The sequence below is a fragment of the Bos grunniens genome, chromosome 4 (assembly GCF_055505025.1).
Source record: "Bos grunniens cultivar Pamir isolate PY7600 chromosome 4, Bosgru_T2T1.0, whole genome shotgun sequence".
Taxonomy (NCBI): domain Eukaryota; kingdom Metazoa; phylum Chordata; class Mammalia; order Artiodactyla; family Bovidae; genus Bos; species Bos grunniens.
In genome coordinates, this window is record NC_141168.1 from 3,316,776 (window position 1) to 3,334,969 (window position 18,194).

The 18,194-nt window shown below is 57.2% G+C and overlaps 1 protein-coding gene across 4 annotated transcripts in view; it reads right to left on the reverse strand.

Moving 5' to 3' along the window:
• Positions 1–18,194, reverse strand: part of DPP6 (dipeptidyl peptidase like 6) — an 801,122-nt gene that overhangs the window by 3,097 nt on the left and 779,831 nt on the right. For all 4 annotated transcript variants that reach the window (XM_086394726.1, XM_086394729.1, XM_086394730.1 and 1 more), the window contains 7 exons: positions 17,486–17,555; positions 14,929–15,123; positions 7,180–7,234; positions 2,222–2,333; positions 1,223–1,281; positions 522–594; positions 360–433 (listed from right to left, as the gene is read on the reverse strand). In XM_086394726.1, the coding sequence (XP_086250852.1) occupies positions 360–433; positions 522–594; positions 1,223–1,281; positions 2,222–2,333; positions 7,180–7,234; positions 14,929–15,123; positions 17,486–17,555 (638 nt within the window). The remainder of the gene's footprint in view (positions 1–359; positions 434–521; positions 595–1,222; positions 1,282–2,221; positions 2,334–7,179; positions 7,235–14,928; positions 15,124–17,485; positions 17,556–18,194) is intronic.

Consider the following 18,194-nt stretch of genomic DNA (forward strand, 5'->3'; position numbering starts at 1 on the left):
GGCGGGGGTAAGGGGTGTTCTAAAGGGGTCCGAATGCAGCCCCAGAACAGAACTGAGCTGCCATCTGTTGCTGTTGTTCAGTCACTCGGTCGCGTCCTGCTCTGCAACCCCATGGACTGCAGCACGCCAGGTTTCCCTGCCCTTCACTATCTTCAAAGCTTGCTCAAACAGCCCGAGTCAGCGATGCCATCCAACCATCTTGTCCCCCATCGCCCCCTCAAGCCCTGCTCATCCCACCCGATGTGTCCCCGACCGCCTCCCAGGACCGGGCCCAGCAGCGTGTCCCTGCAGAGTGGGAAGACTGGGTGTGTGGCTCTCCTCCGTCAGGGGGCAGGGGGTGTCTCAGGCCAGCCCCGTACCTGTAAGCTGTAATTAGCCTTTCCCTTAATGAGCTGTGTGATGAGCTCTGCCGTGTGCTGGAAATGTATTTTTTCTGTTGAAAGGAAGAGGACAGGGTCTGTCAGAGCCCGTGGCAGTGCGGAAGGCAACGTTCCCTGCAGCCCTCAGGGTCAGGCGCTCACCGTCTGCGGTTGCGTGGATGACCAGGAACTGCTGCCCTTCCAGTGCGGACACCCGGTGCGCCACCTTGGCCATCTGCATGTGGGGAGGGGGTCAGCATGAGGCCTGGCCGGGCAGTGCAGCAGGTGCTCTCTCCCTGCCCTGGTGGCCTCGCCCGTTCAAGAAGAGGACGGGGCAGGAGATGAGGGGTGGGGGGGAAGGGGGGCAGGAGACAGGGTCCCCTTCCCCTGCAGGAAGCCTGGGGCCGCCATCCCACCAGGAATGACACGCTGGCTGGAACAATGTCCGTGTGTGGCTTTCATCCCTGAAGCCTCAGCGGCCTCCGGGGCCCCAGGTGAGGGGAGGCCTGGGTGACCTCCGCTCTCAGCTGCTGCGCGGGGACCTGGGGGGTCAGAGGCGCGTCCTGCCCGCTCCCTCTCATCCAGGGCTCACTCTCTCCCGGAGCAGAAACAGCCTTGGGGGCAGAGCCCATGCATACGCCAGCCTATGGACCCCAAAACAGACTCCCCCACCCAAACCTTCCCCGCTTCCTCCTCTGCCCTCCGGCTCCAGACGGACAACCAGATGCACCTGGGAGAGGGCTCTGTCACCCATGTCCTCAGGGGTGGGGCCGGGGGCTTCCTCAGAGCGAGCTGTGCTGGGACGTGGGCCGGCAGGGGGCTAACAGGGGACCGTCCCAAGCAGCGGCCGCGCCCAGACATACCTCGTACGCTCGGTTGTCAAGTCCATGGAGGCCCAGGTACCTCTCGGAAAATGCGGACGCTGGACGGAAGCAGAGGGGAGCGTTAGCCCTTGGCCTCAGCCCCTCGGACTGTGAAATAGCTGGAGTAAAGCCCCCAGAAAGCCTCGCTGAATTTGAAAACACAGAGTATGTCGCATGTATTCCACGGGGCGATCATTCTAGGCTATTAAAATCTGGACTTAGGCGAGTTCCTGTATGGTTTTCAGCTGAAATGTGCAAGAATCACTTCCCAAAGATGAACGCGTCAGCCGTGAGCCTCCGGGCCCCCAGCCCCTTCTGCTGTGTCCCTGTGTGCAGCTGGGGCTGGTGGCCGAGCCTCCCTGCGGCCCTGACCCGAGTGCCGGCTCTCAGAGCCCGCAGAGAAAGCCTGTCCCACACTTAAACCAGTGGTGATGTCACAGAACCATTTGCGTTCGGGGAAAAGAGGCTGGGTGACCAAAGGGTGGGGACGCCGGGAGCCTCGGGCCCGGATCAGTGACCGGAGAGCCAGGTCCAGGCAGGCGGGGACCGGCCCCCACACCTGGGATTGGACGGTGGAGGGGGGCCGCAGGTACGGGGAGCAGGGAGGGGCGGGCCCCCGGGACCCTCGGCCGTGAACACCCTCCGGGCTGAGAGAGACATGGCTCGGGCCCCGCTAGCCGACCCCGGGGCACAAGCTGGCGCTGGGGGTGGCGTGCAGGGAGCCCCCTTCCCTCGGCTCCCACGATGCCCACGCTGCAGGTGGACCGCTGATCGGGCTTCAGCTCCTGGTCTTACGTCGGGGAGGACGGTTCAGGGACGCGGGTGGGTCAACCCCTTTCAGAATAAGCAGCTTGGAAATCCCACCCCCCCATCCCCCGCACTCCCAACCCAGGCTGTCTGCCAGGCCTCACCGCTGCCCACACCTCCCCAAGGGGTATCAGACGGGGCCCTGGGGCGCGGCGCGGGGAGGGCGTGTGCCCGCCTTGTCAGGACCCTCACCATAGAGCTTGAAATCCGTGATGGGGGAGAGCGCGGAGCCGCAGCTGAAGACTGGAGCCTGGCCGTCGCCCTTGGCCGGGAGGAGGTAGGTGCTCAGGTATCCGCCGTAGTCCTGGGGGCGGGGACAGACAGGGGGCGGGGCCAGACAGGGCGGGGCTCAGCAGCGCTGCCACGGGGCCCTTTCTTACCCCCGTGGTGGATTCATGTCATGTCGATGTATGGCAAAGCCAATACAATATTGTAAAGTAATTAGCCTCCAATTAAAATAAACAAATTTATATTTAAAAAAGTCGACATTAAACATCTCCAAGGGACATAAAAAGAGGGAAAGCAAACACCTCTCCCAACTAAACGCACCGTGAGGTGAGCACCCTTCCGGGGCCTCGTGTTCACGCGCCATGAAGGCGGAATCTGATGGTCACGTGGAGTGTGACCGTGCGCTAGAGAACCCTTGTGAGTGTGCATGACTGCCACGTCCGTTCAGTCCGGCGCCTCCAGCATACCATTGCTTGCTGCCTTCCCTGTCTACAGACAGAGTCAACCTATTTTCTCTGATTTTTCTTTTGGCTGTACCAGGTCTTAGCTGTGACCTGCGGGATCTAGTGCCCTGGCAACAGATCAAACCCGGGCCCCCTGCACTGGGAGTGTGGAGTCTTAGCCACTGGACCGCCAGGGAAATTCCCATTTTCTGTGCTTCTGAGGAAGGGCCCACGAGGAGTCAACATCAGAGGGCTCGGGCACAGGCCGCCATGATGCTCTGCTCAGGAGCCCACTCGGGACAGATGTCCACACGTGTCCTGTACGTGGCCAGTCCTCCGTATCCTGTGTGGCCCTCGCTCTGGGGTTGAGATGGAAGACCGCAGTGTGAGCCTCCTGGGGAGAGTAAGCATGACACCGGGCCTGCCGTGGGTGTGGCTTGGCCCAGAGGTCTTCCTGTTTCTCAGAAGGCCCAGAGGGAAGGGGCCACACAGGGGATGCTTTGATGAGCAAAGGGGGCAGGTGTTAAGGGTGTGGATGTGTGTGCAGGGGTGTGTGCTGGGCGGGAGGGTGGCGTGACATCTATGCCAAGCTCACTGTAGAATTAAAGGGTTTTGATGTAAGTTTAAGTGTGTTATAACAACACTCCTTCAGTAAAACAGGACTATCTTTCTCTTAATGACATAAGAGTCTTTTCGGTTTCTTGCAAATAATATTCATGGTCAATGAAATCGCCAAGTCTTACAGGTCATTTTTCAGCTTTTTTTTTTTTTAAACGTTGACTGACCACACCAGAGGCTGGTGAACACGCGCAGCACTGGAACTCTGCTGGGAACCCACTTGCTGCTGGTGGGGATGCTGAGTGTTACAGACTCTATGGAAGACAGCGTGGTGGATTCCTTCAAAACTGAGCATTCCCTTATCATATGACCGTACACTCCTTGGTATTTAAGAAGCTGAAAACTTAGATGTCCACAAAAACCTGCACAGGGATGACGTTTTATTCATCACTGCCACAGCGACTTGGAAGCCACCAAGATGCCCTTCAGTAGGTGAGTGGATAAATCATGGCGCACTCAGACAGTGATTGTTTGGTACTAGAAAGAAATGACCAGTGAAGCTAAAAAGAGACATGGAGGAACCTTGAATGCATATCGCCAAGTGAGAGAAGGCAATCTGACAAGGGCCCACACTGTATGATCCCAGCACTCTGACGAGCTGGAGAAAGCGAGCCGCTGTCCAGTCACTCAGCCGTGTCTGACTGTTTGCGACCCCATGGACTGCAGCATGCCAGGCTTCCCTGTCCTTCACCATCTCCTGAACCTTGCTCAAACTCATGTCCATTGAGTCGGTGATGCCATCCAACCATCTCATCCTCTGCTACCTCCTCCTCCTGCCCTCAGTCTTTCCCAGCATCAGGGTCTTTTCCAATGAGTCAGCTCTTCCCATCTGGGGGCCAAAGCACTGGTTTCAACATCAGGCCTTCCAATGAACACTCAGAACTGATTTCCTTTAGGATGGACTGGTTGGATCTCCTTGCAGTCCAAGGGACTCTCAAGAGTCTTCTCCGACACCACAGTTCAAAAGCATCAATGCGTCTGTGCTCAGCCTTCTTTATGGTCCAACTCTCACATCTGTACATGACGACTGGAAAAACCATAGCTTTGACTAGACAGACTTTTGTTGGCAAAGTAATGTCTCTGCTTTTTAATACACTGGAGAAGGCAATGACACCCCACTCCAGTACTCTTGCCTGGGAAATCCCATGGACAGGGGAGCCCAGTGGGCTGCAGTCCATGGGGCTGCAAAGTGTCGGACACGACTGAGTGACTGAGCGCAGTACACAGTACAGCTTTGTCACAGCTTCTCTTCCAAGGAGCAGGTATCAGGGAAGGGGAGAGGTGTGAACGGGTGGAGCACAGGGACCCTGAGGGCAGTGAGGCTACCTGGGCGGCCCTATGGTCATGGACACGTGCCACCGTACATGTGTCCAAGCCTGCAGAAGGTGCGGCCCGGGAGTGAGCCCTGTGTGAACTGCGGGCTCTGGGTGATCGCGGTCCGTCAGCGCAGGCTCACCCAGTGTAAAAAGAACGGCTCCAAATGGCGGCGATGGTGATGGCGGAGGAGCTCTGCAGCTTGCGAGGGAACTGCTCAAGCTTGCTGTGGACTGGAAACTGCTTTAAACAAAGTCTTTTGCGAAAAAAAAAAGTGTGGAACACAGCTTTCCCAGAGGACTCAGGGCCTTCTAGGATCTCAGCGAGCGTGTTCTGGGCCCCGACACCACGCTGTCCTTGGGGGAGAGCTGCAGGACGCAGCCGGGCTGGATACCTGCAGCTCCGCCAGGCCCGCCCCGTCTCCGGGAGCTCCTAGGCTTCATGACGAGGGGGACATGGAGCCTGGGTGGGGCCCAGATTCACATAGGTGGGCCCGAGAAGGGAATCAGGGGACTTCCCTGGTGCGCCAGCAGGTACGAATTCGCCTTGCAAATGCAGGGGTCATGGGTTCCATCTGCAACCTTTAGTGGGTAACTAAGATCCCACATGCCTTGGAGCAGCTAAAGCCCAAACTGCAATTCCCCAGCCCTAGAGCTGTACCTGGAGTCCCTGGGCCACGACAGAAGGTCCCACACGCTGCACCTAAGACCTGATGCAGCCCAATTAAAAAAAAATTATGCAAAAAAGGAAGAAAGAGAGGAGCACGCCCACCAGCTACAGGGATCAATGGCTTGTTCCTCTGAAGAGACACAGTCAGTGAGTCCATGAGCCTCTGTCTGAGGCACTATTCAGAGAGGCCAGGGACCCACTGGGCACAGCGGCCGAGGAAGGTGCAAGGGGCCGGAGCTGAGTCCAGGTGCCCGCCATGGGGAGGGGCCGGGGATGCAGGCCAGGCTTCCGGCAGCGGGGGGCATGCTGGGGGGAGATTCCCAGGCTGGACAGAGGCTGAGCCCAGCCCAGAGCCTGGCCTTGAGCTGAGGCCAGTCTGCTGGGCAGGAACGTCTCTGTGGGAGCGGTTGGTAGGGCCATCACGGCAAGGTCTGCTGTGGTTAATTCAGTCTCCTCGGAGCCTCACAGGCTGGGAGCGGGCTTCCACTAGGACGGACTGACCTGAGGACTCTGTCCAGACTGGGGTCCGGCCCTGAGGCGGGCCCTTTACCACCGCACCTCCTAGGGTGCACACAGCACGCATTCTGGGACCCTCCACGGGGCGGTGTTGCGTCTCTGATGTGTGAGGCTCCCGGGCAGTGCTGGGCTCAGAGGTGATGACCCAAGAGGTTGCCCTCTGGTTACCTGTTCAAACCCCCACCTGCCGTGAGGCCACCCCAGGCCCCTGCGGGTTCTCTCAGTGGGAGGACGGTTCTGCCTGTCCCTCTGTGCTCCTGCCATGAACCCAAGAGCCCACGATCCAGGCAGCTTAACCATGGCAGGGAGGGCACCACGGTAACAGGAGGTGGTCCTCTGGGGACCTGAGGCCCAGTCACGGGCCCCACACCCGGCTCCGGCCCGCAGATGTGGGGCACCCGTGGAAGCTTCTCTGGTTTGACAGCTCAGGGTGTGAGTCGCCCCACCCACTCCCTTCCATGTAAGGGAACCTAGTCAATAAGCATGAAAGAGGAAAAGTGAAAGTGACGTCGCTCAGGCGTGTCTGACCCTCTGCGACCCCAGGGACTGTAGCCCGCCACGCTCCTCCGTCCATGGACTCTGCCAGGCAAGGACACTGGAGTGGGGTGCCATTTCCTTCTCCAGGGGATCTTCCCGACCCAGGGATCGAAGCCGGATCTCCCACACTGCAGACAGACTCTTTACCGTCTGAGCCACCAGGGAAGCCCTTCCAAAATGAGCATGGCCCCTGCACATAAGGGCTTCCCAGGGGGCAGCAGTGGTGAAGAAGCTGCCTACTAACGCAGGAGACGCAAGAGACCTGGTTTGGTCCCTGGGTCGAGAAAATCCCCTGGAGGAGGGCATGGCAACCCACTCCAGTGTTCTTGCCGGAGAATCCCATGGACAGAGGGGCCTGGTGGGCTACAGTCCACGGGGTCGCAAAGAGTCGGACACGACTGAGCGCACACACAGATTCAGTGCTGCACGTTGCAGGCGGATTCTTTACCAGACGGGCCGCCAGGGAAGCCAGTACTGCTCATCAAGACACAGAAAGAGAGACCCCCGCCTCCCCATGTTCCGGGGCACCACCCTGAGAACCCAGCAGGCTGGTCCTGAAAGCAGTCAGGAGCCTCACGGAGCACGCCCCAGGGATCTGCTTCTTACTGCCTTCCCTTCCAGATGATGTGAGAAGCTCCTGAGGCTGCTCAGATGAAGACCCCCCACCCCCCATCCCTGCGCCGGGCTGAACATCCAAACTCTTTTTAAACAAGAACCGCTTGCCCGTGGCAGGACCAGAGACACACCCTACACATCAGGGTTCGGTCGGGTGATGGGGCGGGTGGGGGTCCGAGCAGGGGGTGTGGACCCCAGCAGGCAGCTCACCTTCCCAAACACGGCCACGCGCGTCTTGTCGATGTACGGCTCCTTCAGCATCACCCTGCAAGGCCAGGCAGAGAGGGAGGGGTCAGTGCTGCCTGGAACCCAACCCGGGGGCTGGAGCCGGGCTTTCCCGCCCTTTTCAAAGATGAAAGCCCCCTCTTAGAGGAAGTACTGAGACTCTAACTGTTGGCCGTGCTTACGCAGTGCACTGGATGCCCACGTGAAGCACTCGAGGCTCCCGTGCGTCACCGTGAGGCGGCCGGGCATGCAGAGCTCGCAGGTTGAGAACCAGGGACTCACAGCAGCACAGGCCATGCTGGAGACTCGTGGGCCCGGCTGGGTCCCGTCTCCACCATGGTCACCCCTCACTTGGACCACGCGAGCCTCGGGCTCGGGGACGGAGCTCTGAGGTCCGCAGGGGTGACTTGGCTGTGAGTTGGCGCCCTGGCCCCCAGCTCCTGGGAGGGTCCGTCATGGGCCTGTTGGGGACAGCATCTTCCCGCCTTGAGCCTCCCGGCAGGGCTCCGTCTGGACGTGCCCAGCTCGGCACCCGGGGCTTCTGCCTGGGTCCTTCCTTGTCCTCTCACTGTGGTCCTCAGGGCCCCTCATTTCCCCCACGAAGTGGCTGGAATCATCCTGGTTTCTGGACCCTCGTTCAGCAGCAGGAGTCCCGCCAGGAATCTATCTGCTGCTTCTGTCCACTTGCCGCCACTTCGAGGCCTCCCTCCCCTGCTTCCCATCACCCCTTTCCGGGTATCGCCCAGCGGTTATTTTCTTGTCTGCTGGCTGGAGCCGCCCTGTCACTTCTGACCGCCCTTCTCAGTCTGGGGGACTCAAACTCCCGAGCCTGGGCCCCAAGAGTGCGCGGTCCTTCTCCAGTCGGCTCTCCAAGGGTCCCAAGCCCTGGACCCGGCCAGCCCTTCATGGTTAGAGCAGCGCTTCTACGGTGATGTCGGAAGCCCACGGACCCCAGTTCCTGGGGCTGGGCGGGCTGGCCCAGAGTGGAGCAGCAACTGCTCTGACTTCTTGCCATGATACAAATTCAGGCGACTTCTGTGCCCTTGGTACAGTCAGCCCTCTGCGTTCATGGGTTTCACATGCACAGATTCAACCAAATGCTTATTGAAAATATTAAGGAAGAAACCCAGAGAGTTCCAAAAAGCAAAACTTGAATTTGCCACACTGACAACTATCTGTACAGCATTTACATTGTATTGAAAACCCCTCCCTCCAAAAAAATCCCCAGAAAAATTGAGGAATCCAGAGGGAACAGAGATAACACCGTAAACAGAGAAAAACCATCACTAACATATCTAGAAAGAGAAGAAATACTGAACCAATAAGACAAGAAGACTTTGCTCTTGGGTGAAGAGAGAAGGTTATGGATTTTGAAGTGTCATGCCTGCCAATGAACATTAAGAGAAAGGCTGGAAAGTAGGAGATAAAGGGATGTTGAGAATAAACCCAGAAGCACCAAAACCAGCACAATAGAAGCTCCAGAAAGAAACAACAGAGAAAGGAGAAGTCAGTGGCACACTGCGGTGAAAACTTTCTGAGGACGAGGACAAAGAACAATTAATCTCCAGGCTGAAAAGTCCCACACCAAGAGTGGACGTCTCAGCATGCCAAGAGCGAAGAGGTCTTTCTCCCGGAAGGGAGCAATGGGCCGTCTACAAGGATTAAAACAGGAAGATCAGCAGACGCTTCTCACTAGCAACCCTGGAGGGTGGACGATTCCAGGGCCTTCTAGACAGGGATTACTATCTGCAGATTTTACATCTAGATAAGCAATAACCTCAAATGTGGGAATAGAATAAAGACATTTTGTAATGTTTTCTAGATTCACGAAGGACAAAGTAAATAAAAAGGGGGATATATATCTGTCATTCTTTGGCACGAGACCCAGGGTGCGTGCAAAGCACGTGACCTGGGGAGGGTGTGACAGGGCAACCGGGGTGACCCTGCAGACACCTGGTCCAGGTGGAGCAGGAGAAGGGGCTGCAGCTTGAGAGAAGAATGTGGGAATGGACGCTATTAGCAGGTGTGGTGAACTGATGCTTTCAAACTGTGGTGCTGGAGAAGACCCTTGAAACCAGTCAATCCTACAGGAAATCAACCTTGAACATTCACTGGAAGGACAGATGCTGAAGCTCCAATACTTTGGCCACCTGATGCGAAGAGCCGACTCATTGGAAAAGACCCTGATGCCAGGAAAGATGGAAGGCAGGAGGAGAAGGGGACGACAGAGGATGAGATAGCTGAATGGCATCACTGACTCAATGGACATGAGTTTGGGTGAACTCCAGGAGATGGTGAAGGTATCCAAGTGAAAGACAAAGCTACAGTCCAGGAAAAACTAAATGATGCGGCAGAAAGTAGGGCACGAGAGCCCACGGGGTCTGCAGTCAGCACCGTTCACGCAGTGACCCTGCACCTCCGACGGCTGATCTAACCAGGCAGCAGTCAGCACCGTTTACGCAGTGACCCTGCACCTCCGACGGCTGATCTAACCAGGCAGCTGATGGCTACACTCCTGGGAGAATGATGGCACTGAACAGCTACTCCTCACCTGTAACGATCGGAAGTCAAGTGATGAGCAATCGTGACGTGACGACAGCCGTGTTCAGAAAGGTGGAAGCAAACGCTTGATGGAGGCGGTGAGGGGTCGAGGGTGGCTGCCTCTGCAAAGCAGGGCTGGTGGGAGGGTCGGGTGAAGGGCAAGCGAACTGGTGTGGTTTATTCATGCATTTGTTATGGGTCGAATTCTGCAAGATACGTTGGATTTCTAACCCCGCAAACCTCCGTGTGGGACCACAGCTGTCAATAGGGCCACTGCCGATGTAATGAGTAGGGCAAGATGAGGCCACACTAGAGTGGCGTCCTTCTAAGAGGAGAAGGGGCACAGAGACCTCGGGAGGACACAGCCCGTGAAGACACAGGATCGCAGGGATGGATCTACAAGTTGAAGGTTGCCAGCCTCCGCGGGAGCCGGAAGAGCAGGCGGGACCCTCCGAGGCAGGCGTTAGCCCACACCCGATCCCGGTTTCCAGCCCTAGGAGACGCGACACTTAACACCTGGGCTTGTTTAAAACATGATGCAGGTGCCATAGGCAGCCTGGCAGACTTCAGGTCTCACACACAGACACACACACACACACACAGCCACGGTCGACCTGCAAAGCACGGTGGCCACGCCCACACAATGGAACCACTGAAGACACCTCTCCAAGTTTCTGAATTCTCTCCTCGTGATCCCAATCCCTGATACACTGACGGGGCTCGAGGACCGTCTGGTGAAAGGGCCCACCCGGTCCCAGTGGGGTTCTGCCGCACAGCCGGATGTCCAGACCGCAGGGGCTGGAACCGTGTCTGCGGAGACCATGGTGTCCACCCCAAGGGGCCTTGGTGCTGGGGTCTTGGCTCCACTCCAGTTCATAAACTATCTCAGACTTTTGCTCGCAGACCTGTGTGCACATCCACAGGCAGCCTCCTATCTCTGGTGGCCGGCCCTGCAGCGGCTTTACCTGGAGGGTCACTTCCTGAGCTGGAACCACGCGTCACGGTCACGACCCTCACCTGTGAAGTGCCTGGCAGGCTTCTGGGGGAAAACAGTGTTTTCAGATATCAAATATTTTTATGATCTTGCTGCTACGTGTGCTCAGTTGCTCAGTTGTGTCCGACTCTGCGACCCCATGGACTGTAGCCCGCCAGCCTCCTCCGATCGTGGCATTCTCCAGGCAAGAAAACTGGAGTGGGCTGTCATTTCCTTCTCCAGGGGATCTTCCCCACCTGGGGACTGGCCGCGTGTCTCTCGCGTCTTCTGCACTGGCAGGCAGACACCTTACCACTGCACCATGACTAGGTCCACTACCTACCAGCAGTTCCACGTGCTGGCCCTTTCCGGGGCAGCAGTGGAGCCTCCAGACGGGGGAGCGTGGTGTGGGCTCTGGGAGCGCGTCTCGCCTCCCGGACGCTCTCAGCTGCAGTGCAGGGCAGGGCGTCCGTCTCGAGGGAGCAGGCGCAGCGCTCAGCTCCACCCTGGGGTCTGCAGAGGCCCCGTGTGAGCAGGGAGAGACTCTGGCCTCCAGAGCATGTCTGGGGGCGGCGGGCTGACACCCTGGAGCGGCAGTGCTCTCACCTTCCAGCCTTCCCCATGCCGCGCCATCTCAGTGGGCGGGGTGGGGCCCCTGCTGGCCCCCGTCAGCCTGGCAGAGATGCTCAGGGTCCAGATGCCCCTGGAAGCCGATTCCTCCCTCTGTCTGTCCCTCTGACCCCCGCGGTCGGAGGGCTCTGCCCCACTGTGCTCCAGCCTGCGTTCTGCACAAACACGCCTCCTGCACGTCCGAGCGTGTGCAGGCACCGCTTCCGGGGACCCACGCTGACACAGGGGTCATGGATCACAGACCGCTTCCGGGGACCCACGCTGACACAGGAGTCATGGATCACAGAGCTGCCCCCAGCACTTTTGGAGCTGGGGAACCTCACAGCCAGAGACGGGACGAGACATGAACGTGGGGCCGGCGGGAGATGTGTCACTAAGATTGTCCTTCCCTGCATGTGAACGTTGGGAGGGACGCGGGACGCATGGCCCAGCCCACTTCCCTGATGTGCCACGTCCGTCTCCCTGTTCCTCATCATCTCGCAGAGTTTGCCCAAGTTCACGTCCATTGAATCGGTGATGCTATCTAACCATCTCATCCCCTCACTCCTTTCCCCTTTTGCCCTCAATTTTCCCAGCATCAGGGTTTGTTCCAACGACTCGGCTCTTTGCATCACGTGGCCGAAATATTGGGGCTTCAGCTTCAGCATCAGTCCTTCCAATGGATATTTAGGACTGATCTCCTGTAGGATGGACTGGTTGGATCTCCTTGTAGTCCAGGGGACTCTCAAGAGCCTTCTGCAGCACCACAGTTCGGAAGCATCAATTACTCTAGCGCTCAGCCTTCTTTATGGTCCAACTCTCCTATCTGTACACGACTCCTGGAAAGACCATTTGACCTTTGTTGGCAAAATGATGTCTCTGCTTTTTAATATGCTGTCTGGGTTTGTCATGGCTTCCGGTTATTCCTCTCTCCTTAAAGCTCCCTGTTTGAATGTTGCCTGCCAAGACTCTCTCCCAGAAAACTCGCTACACTGCTACCAGGATCTCGGTTCCGAAGATGAAGGTGACTTTGCCACCTCCTGGCTGAAACCCTCTGTGGGGACGCTGCTGCTTGGAGAGCAGGCAGCAGCTCGGAGGATGGGAGGGGAGGCGCCCAGTCCAGCCGCCCACCCCTCCCCGCGTCCCCAGCCTTCACGCGGCATGGTATCCGCCCACCCCTCCCCGCGTCCCCAGCCTTCACGCGGCATGGGATTTACAGTTGGGGGGCCCGAAGTGCCTGCACCCCTGCCTCACCTCAACCTTCGCTCACGGTATTTTCCTTGTGGAACATGCACCTCTCATTTCCCGCAGACACGTCCTTATTTATTAATCCTCTGAGGTGAGGTCCTGGCCGGAAGCCATCTCCTTGCAGGAGCCCCTCCGGGCAAGGCTGTGCTTTCCCCCTGATGCCCCGAGTGCCTGTTCACATGGCCGGCTCCTCCTCCATCGAAGGGGAGACCCGCTGGGCTCCCAGACCAGGGGTGGGGAGCCCCGGGGAGTGAGAGTCGGGGGCTGGCCTCATGGTTTCTTAAACTGAGAAAACCGGGCTATGTCTTTCTAATGAGAATACAGACCCAGATCCTAAGAGAGCTGAGTAAATTTTCCAAGGCTCCAGGCATGTGGGGAGCAGCCTCCTGAGGTCCGTGTGGCTGGTGTGGCTTATGCTCCTGACCCCAGAAGCCTCAGTGGCTTAAGAGTTGGCCAATTTTTCTATTTTACTATTATTTTCCTGGAACTGGTTCTGTTCTGTTTTTGAACAGATGGCTGATCAATCCCTTATTTTTGGAAACACCGTGGGTGTGAAACAGCCATGCACCCTCTGTCTGTGCTCAGAGTGGGGCAGTCAGGCTAGCCACGCCGGCCGGCGGGGTGCATGAAGGACGCCGCGTCCTCCGCCGGGGCCTCTGGGCTTTGGGGGGGTGGTCAGACCAGGGAAGGACAAGAAAAGGGGGGCTTGGGGAGGGGGCTCCGCCGTCACCTGGTCACACCCCTCGTCCCTCCGAGCCCCACCGGGGCCTCGCGCTTCTCCCCAGGAGAGGCTGCAGCACCGGTGTCCACTGGGCGCCACCTGCTCCTCCTCCCCCTGCTGGCTGAGCTGTCACTCGCCCTCCCTTCTCTGCCCAGCCCTCTGGGTCTCAGGAATGGGGCGGGGGCTGCCCCACTGCTCTCGTGGGTTATTGGTTCTGGGCTCCTGGGGAGGCTCCTCCCTTCCCTTCTGAAGGCTTCTGTAAGTGGATCAAGGTGCTGAAGGCAGGTGCTCTGGCAGCCATCCTGTGAGCATGAGGAGCAGAGGCTCAGCGGTGCTCCGTGCCTGGCTGAGATGAGAGCTGGAGGGAGCCAGGCCTGAGGCAGACCCTCACCTCTGGGTCTCCAGCCAACAGACCTGATGCCTGACGCCCGTCTGGACTCCAGAGCCAATACAGGGCTGTGTCTGTAAAGCACCTTTGATGCTGCGTGTGTGTTTGTGTGTGCTGTTGAGTTTCAGGCAAAAGTATGGTGACGGATGCGCCTTCCCAGACTCTCGGGTCCTCGGCCGTCTCTCTCGCCCCTATGTTCTGCCTCTAGCACATGTAGGTCCGGCCGCATGGCCTGTCTCCAGCTCACAACTCCTTTGAGGAAAGGGTGCCATTCACTCACTCACTCGAGGTTTCATCCACTTAATACTTACTTACTGAGCACGTATCACATGTACATGCACATCACATGTATGCACGTCACGTGACATCAATCTTTCTAAACACAAGAGAGAAAACGTTCTGAACAGTCAGTAGAGTGAAATCTCCTAAACCTCAGAGCGCAGTCGTGATGGCTCATGGGCTGGGACGTCACGCTGTCTTACGGCCCTTCAGTCAGCAGACACTGATCCACCTGGGCACTGTATCACACTCTCCAAGGCCCAGGGTCCAGCACCGTGCACCCGGATCTCAAGGAGGATGACCGCCGTGCCCGTGCCACTCCCGTCCCTGCAGCACCTGAGTCCGTGCGTCTCACGCCTCTCCCATGTGAAGTCTGCCGCGTGTGCAGTAAACTCGGAAGACCCAACCTTGGCCAATGCGCCCGCAGGCCAGTGAGCGGCATAGGTCCCTGACGGCTCTCATTCCGGGGCGACGATAACATCCAGTCAACACCTCTGCTCCTCGGCCCCTTCTGTCCCTGGAGAGTCTACTAGTCCTGCCTCCGTGAGCAGGACGTGAGAGAGCCATAAAACATGCGGAGTGGGGCTTCCAATCTGCCTGCTGCACTCCTTTCTCAGGAAGGAGGTGACTGGCTACACGGCTCACCTTCTCTCTCCCTCGCCCTGCCCTCCCCCCATGATCAGTGGCCAAGGTCCGTGACCACAGCACCGGGAACCCACAAAGACCCACATCACGGTCTCTGCACCTTGTTGCAATCAGCAAAGCAGAAAGGCCACCAGCCGTGCAGCGACTAGGACCCTGGTCTTTGGGAGCATATGGCTGGCAGGAATTCACTGGGGAATCACCAGAGACTTCTGGGGGTGCCAGCAAAGCGCAGGCAGAATGTGTGCACCACCAGAAAACAAGACCACGATGCAACCCGGGTAGAGATGCGACCCCCCAACCCCATTCCAACAGCGCCCCTGGGGTGCTCACCGCACGGCCTCCATCTGGTCCTTCTCCTCCAGGGAGCCCAGCCTCCGCCTCACCTCATGCAGCAGCCTGGTGCCCTGGAAGCCGCTGCCGCGGCCATCACACTTGACCACCACGGCCCCGTGGCTGCTCACCATTACCGTCTCCCAGGTCACTGCAAACTTCTCGGCCACACTCTGGCTCCCCGGGGTGCCGTCCCTGGAAGAGACAGGCCAGGCCTGAGCACGCAGCTGCAGGGCATGGGGTGTGGTGACTTGTCCCATAGACTCGGGAGCCTAGGGATGCTCTCCTGGGGCAGAGCCAGCCCCCACGCCCAGCTCCACACATCCGCACCCCAGCACGAGGGCGCTGAAGGGCCCGTTCTTGGGGAGAGACCCTGAAGAGTCCTCCCCTTCCCCTCCTGCTTGGCTCCCCATTACGGCCCACCTCTCCCATCCTTCCCAGGCGGGTTCCCAGGCTGCCCCCTTAGTGCGCATCACATGAGTGACCACGCTGTAGTGCTCTTTCCGGTGGTCCCTGGTTTGAGGGAATTAGGGGGATTCCCTGATGGCTCAGACAGTAATGGCTCCTACAATGCAGGAGACATGGGTTCCATTCCTGGGTCGGGAAAGATCCCCTGCAGGAGGGAATGGCAACCCACTCCAGGATTTTTGCCTGGAGAATTCCACGTGTGTGCATGTGCTCTGTATGTATGTGCTATGTGTTCTGGTGTGTGTGTGTGAACACGTGGGTGTGTATGTGCTGTTGTGTGTCATGGCCATCTGATGGTGTGTACGTGTATCTGTGTGTTTCCGTATATATGTGTGTGTGTGTGAGTCCATATGTATGTGTACGTGTGTGTCTATGTGTATGTGTGTGTGTCTGTACATATGTGTGAGTCTGTATGTCCACATATATGTGTATGCCCGTGTATATGTGTATCTGTGTAATGTGTATTGTGTGTCTGTATATGTGTGTGTATGTCCGTATACATGTGTATATCTGTATATCTGTATACATGTGTATGTGTGTGTATGTCCATATGTATGTTTATGTCCGTGAATATGTGTGTGTCTGTGTATATGTGTGTGTGTCTGTATATACGTGTATGAGTCTGTATGTCCATATATATGTGTATGTCCGTGTATATGTGTACGTGTGTCTGTGTCTGTGTCTATGTGTGTGTGTCCATATACATGTGTATGTATGTCTGTATACATGTGTATGTGTGTGTATGTCCATATATATATATATATATGTATGTATGTGTGTGTGTCTCCATGTATATGTGTATGTATATGTCTGTGTATATGTGTATGTCTGTATACATGTGTATGTGTGTGTATGTCTGTATATATGTGTATGTGTGTGTGTCTGTGTACATGTGTATGTCTGTATATACGTGTATGCGTGTATGTCTGTATATGTGTGTCTCTGTGTGTGTCTCTGTATGTATGTCTGTATATATGTGTGTGTGTGTCTATGTGTATGTATGGCTGTATATGTGTGTGTGTGTCTGTATATATGTGTGTGTGTCTGTATATATGTGTATGTATACATGTGTATGTATGTGTATGTGTGTCTGTATATATGTGTGTCTGTATATATGTGTGTGTGTGTCTGTATATATGTGTGTGTTGTGTATATGTGCATATATGTCTGTATATATATGTGTGTGTGTCTGTATGTGTATGTGTGTGTATATGTGTATGTGTGTCTGTATATGTGCATGTGTATGTATACATGTGTATGTATGTGTATGTGTGTCTGTACATATGTGTGTCTGTATATATGTGTGTGTGTCTGTATACATGTGTGTGTGTGTCTGCTTGCTGGTGAAGTGCCCAGACAGTGAGGAGAAGTGCCCAGTTAGTGACGAGCTGGGCAGGACCGTGTGTCCAGCCGGGCGTCTTCGGGTGCAGCCTTGTCACTGAGGGCCTGGCTGGGTGCCTGGGGTGATGCACAGAGCTATCAGGCTCTGGGCGCCTTCCTGGGTGCTGACTTCCCCAGGGGCCCTGGGGCAGACCCAGTGCGGGCCTCTGCCCTCCCCTGGCCCTTTCTTCCCAGAGCCTCCCTTGCCCCACGGCCCCGTGCACACCGGGGCAGGAGCCCGAGTCAGGACACAACACCGTGAGAGGTGCTTGCAAGGCTCTGCAAAGGGGTTCTCAAAATCCGAACCAGAGGCTTCCAGTTAGCAGGGGCAGACCTGAAACTGTCCTGTGGGGACACTTGGTGTTCAAGGGTGCCTGGTGGTGCAGGAGGGGCTGCTGGCCCCGGCGAGCCCCCCGCCAGGCCCACCTCGTTTTCTGGGGGCCCTGGGCCCTGCCCAGTGAGGTCAGACCCCCAGTCAGCTTTCCCGCTGTCCCGGGGCCGCTGGGCAGCCACGGCAGCAGGACCCATGGGATATGACTCAGCACCTGGGTTCAATGTTCAGAATCCCCCGAGGCTTTCCTTTAACATCCGGGGTCACTGGTAGTTACAGACAAGGGGCTAAAATTGCTTTCTGATTTTAGTGTGCAGCGGGATTGGGCTCCCCTTCCCACCTTCTTGAGGGTGTGGTCCTTGCCCCTGGGATACTTACACCACCAGGAGCAAGGGGTAGTGGGCAGTGTCGGTGAAGGTCGCCGGCTTGAGGATCTGAATGGGCAGGTCTAGGCAGAAACGGAACACAGGGCCGCACGTTAGGGGCCAGGAAGTGTGGCCAGGAGGGGAGGGCGGGACGGGCCTCGGAGGGGCAAGGCCGGGCCTCCACAGACAGGGTGACTCCAGCTCCTTCTGGACTTGGACAAAGCACCCAGTCAGTCTCCTTGAGGCTGAGTTTCTTCAATTGAGGGCTTCCCTGTGGCTCAGATGGTAAAAAAAAAGAAAAAAGAAAAGAAAAACCTGCTTGCAATGCAGGAGGTCTGAGTTTGATCCCTGGGTGGGGAAGATCCCTTGGAGAAAAGAATGGCAACCCACTCCAGTCTTCTCGCTTGGAGAATGCCACGGACAGAGGAGCCTGGTGGGCTACAGTCCGTGGGGTTGCAAAGAGTCAGACACGACTGAGCAATCAACACTTTTCTCCACCTGAGGCTTAAAGGAAATCTTGTGCAGAGGAATATGTGGACAGACAGGAATGCCTGGACCACCATGGGCTGAGCGCTTGCTAACAGCAGAATTCCAGGCAGGGGGAAATGAGCCCCGGGGGAACATGCACTCTGTCACGAGGGACTCCTGCAACATACAGCTAAGTGGGGAGGGACGCTGGGGAGCGGTGGGGACGCGGGGAGGCAGAGACTCAGTGGGGAGCG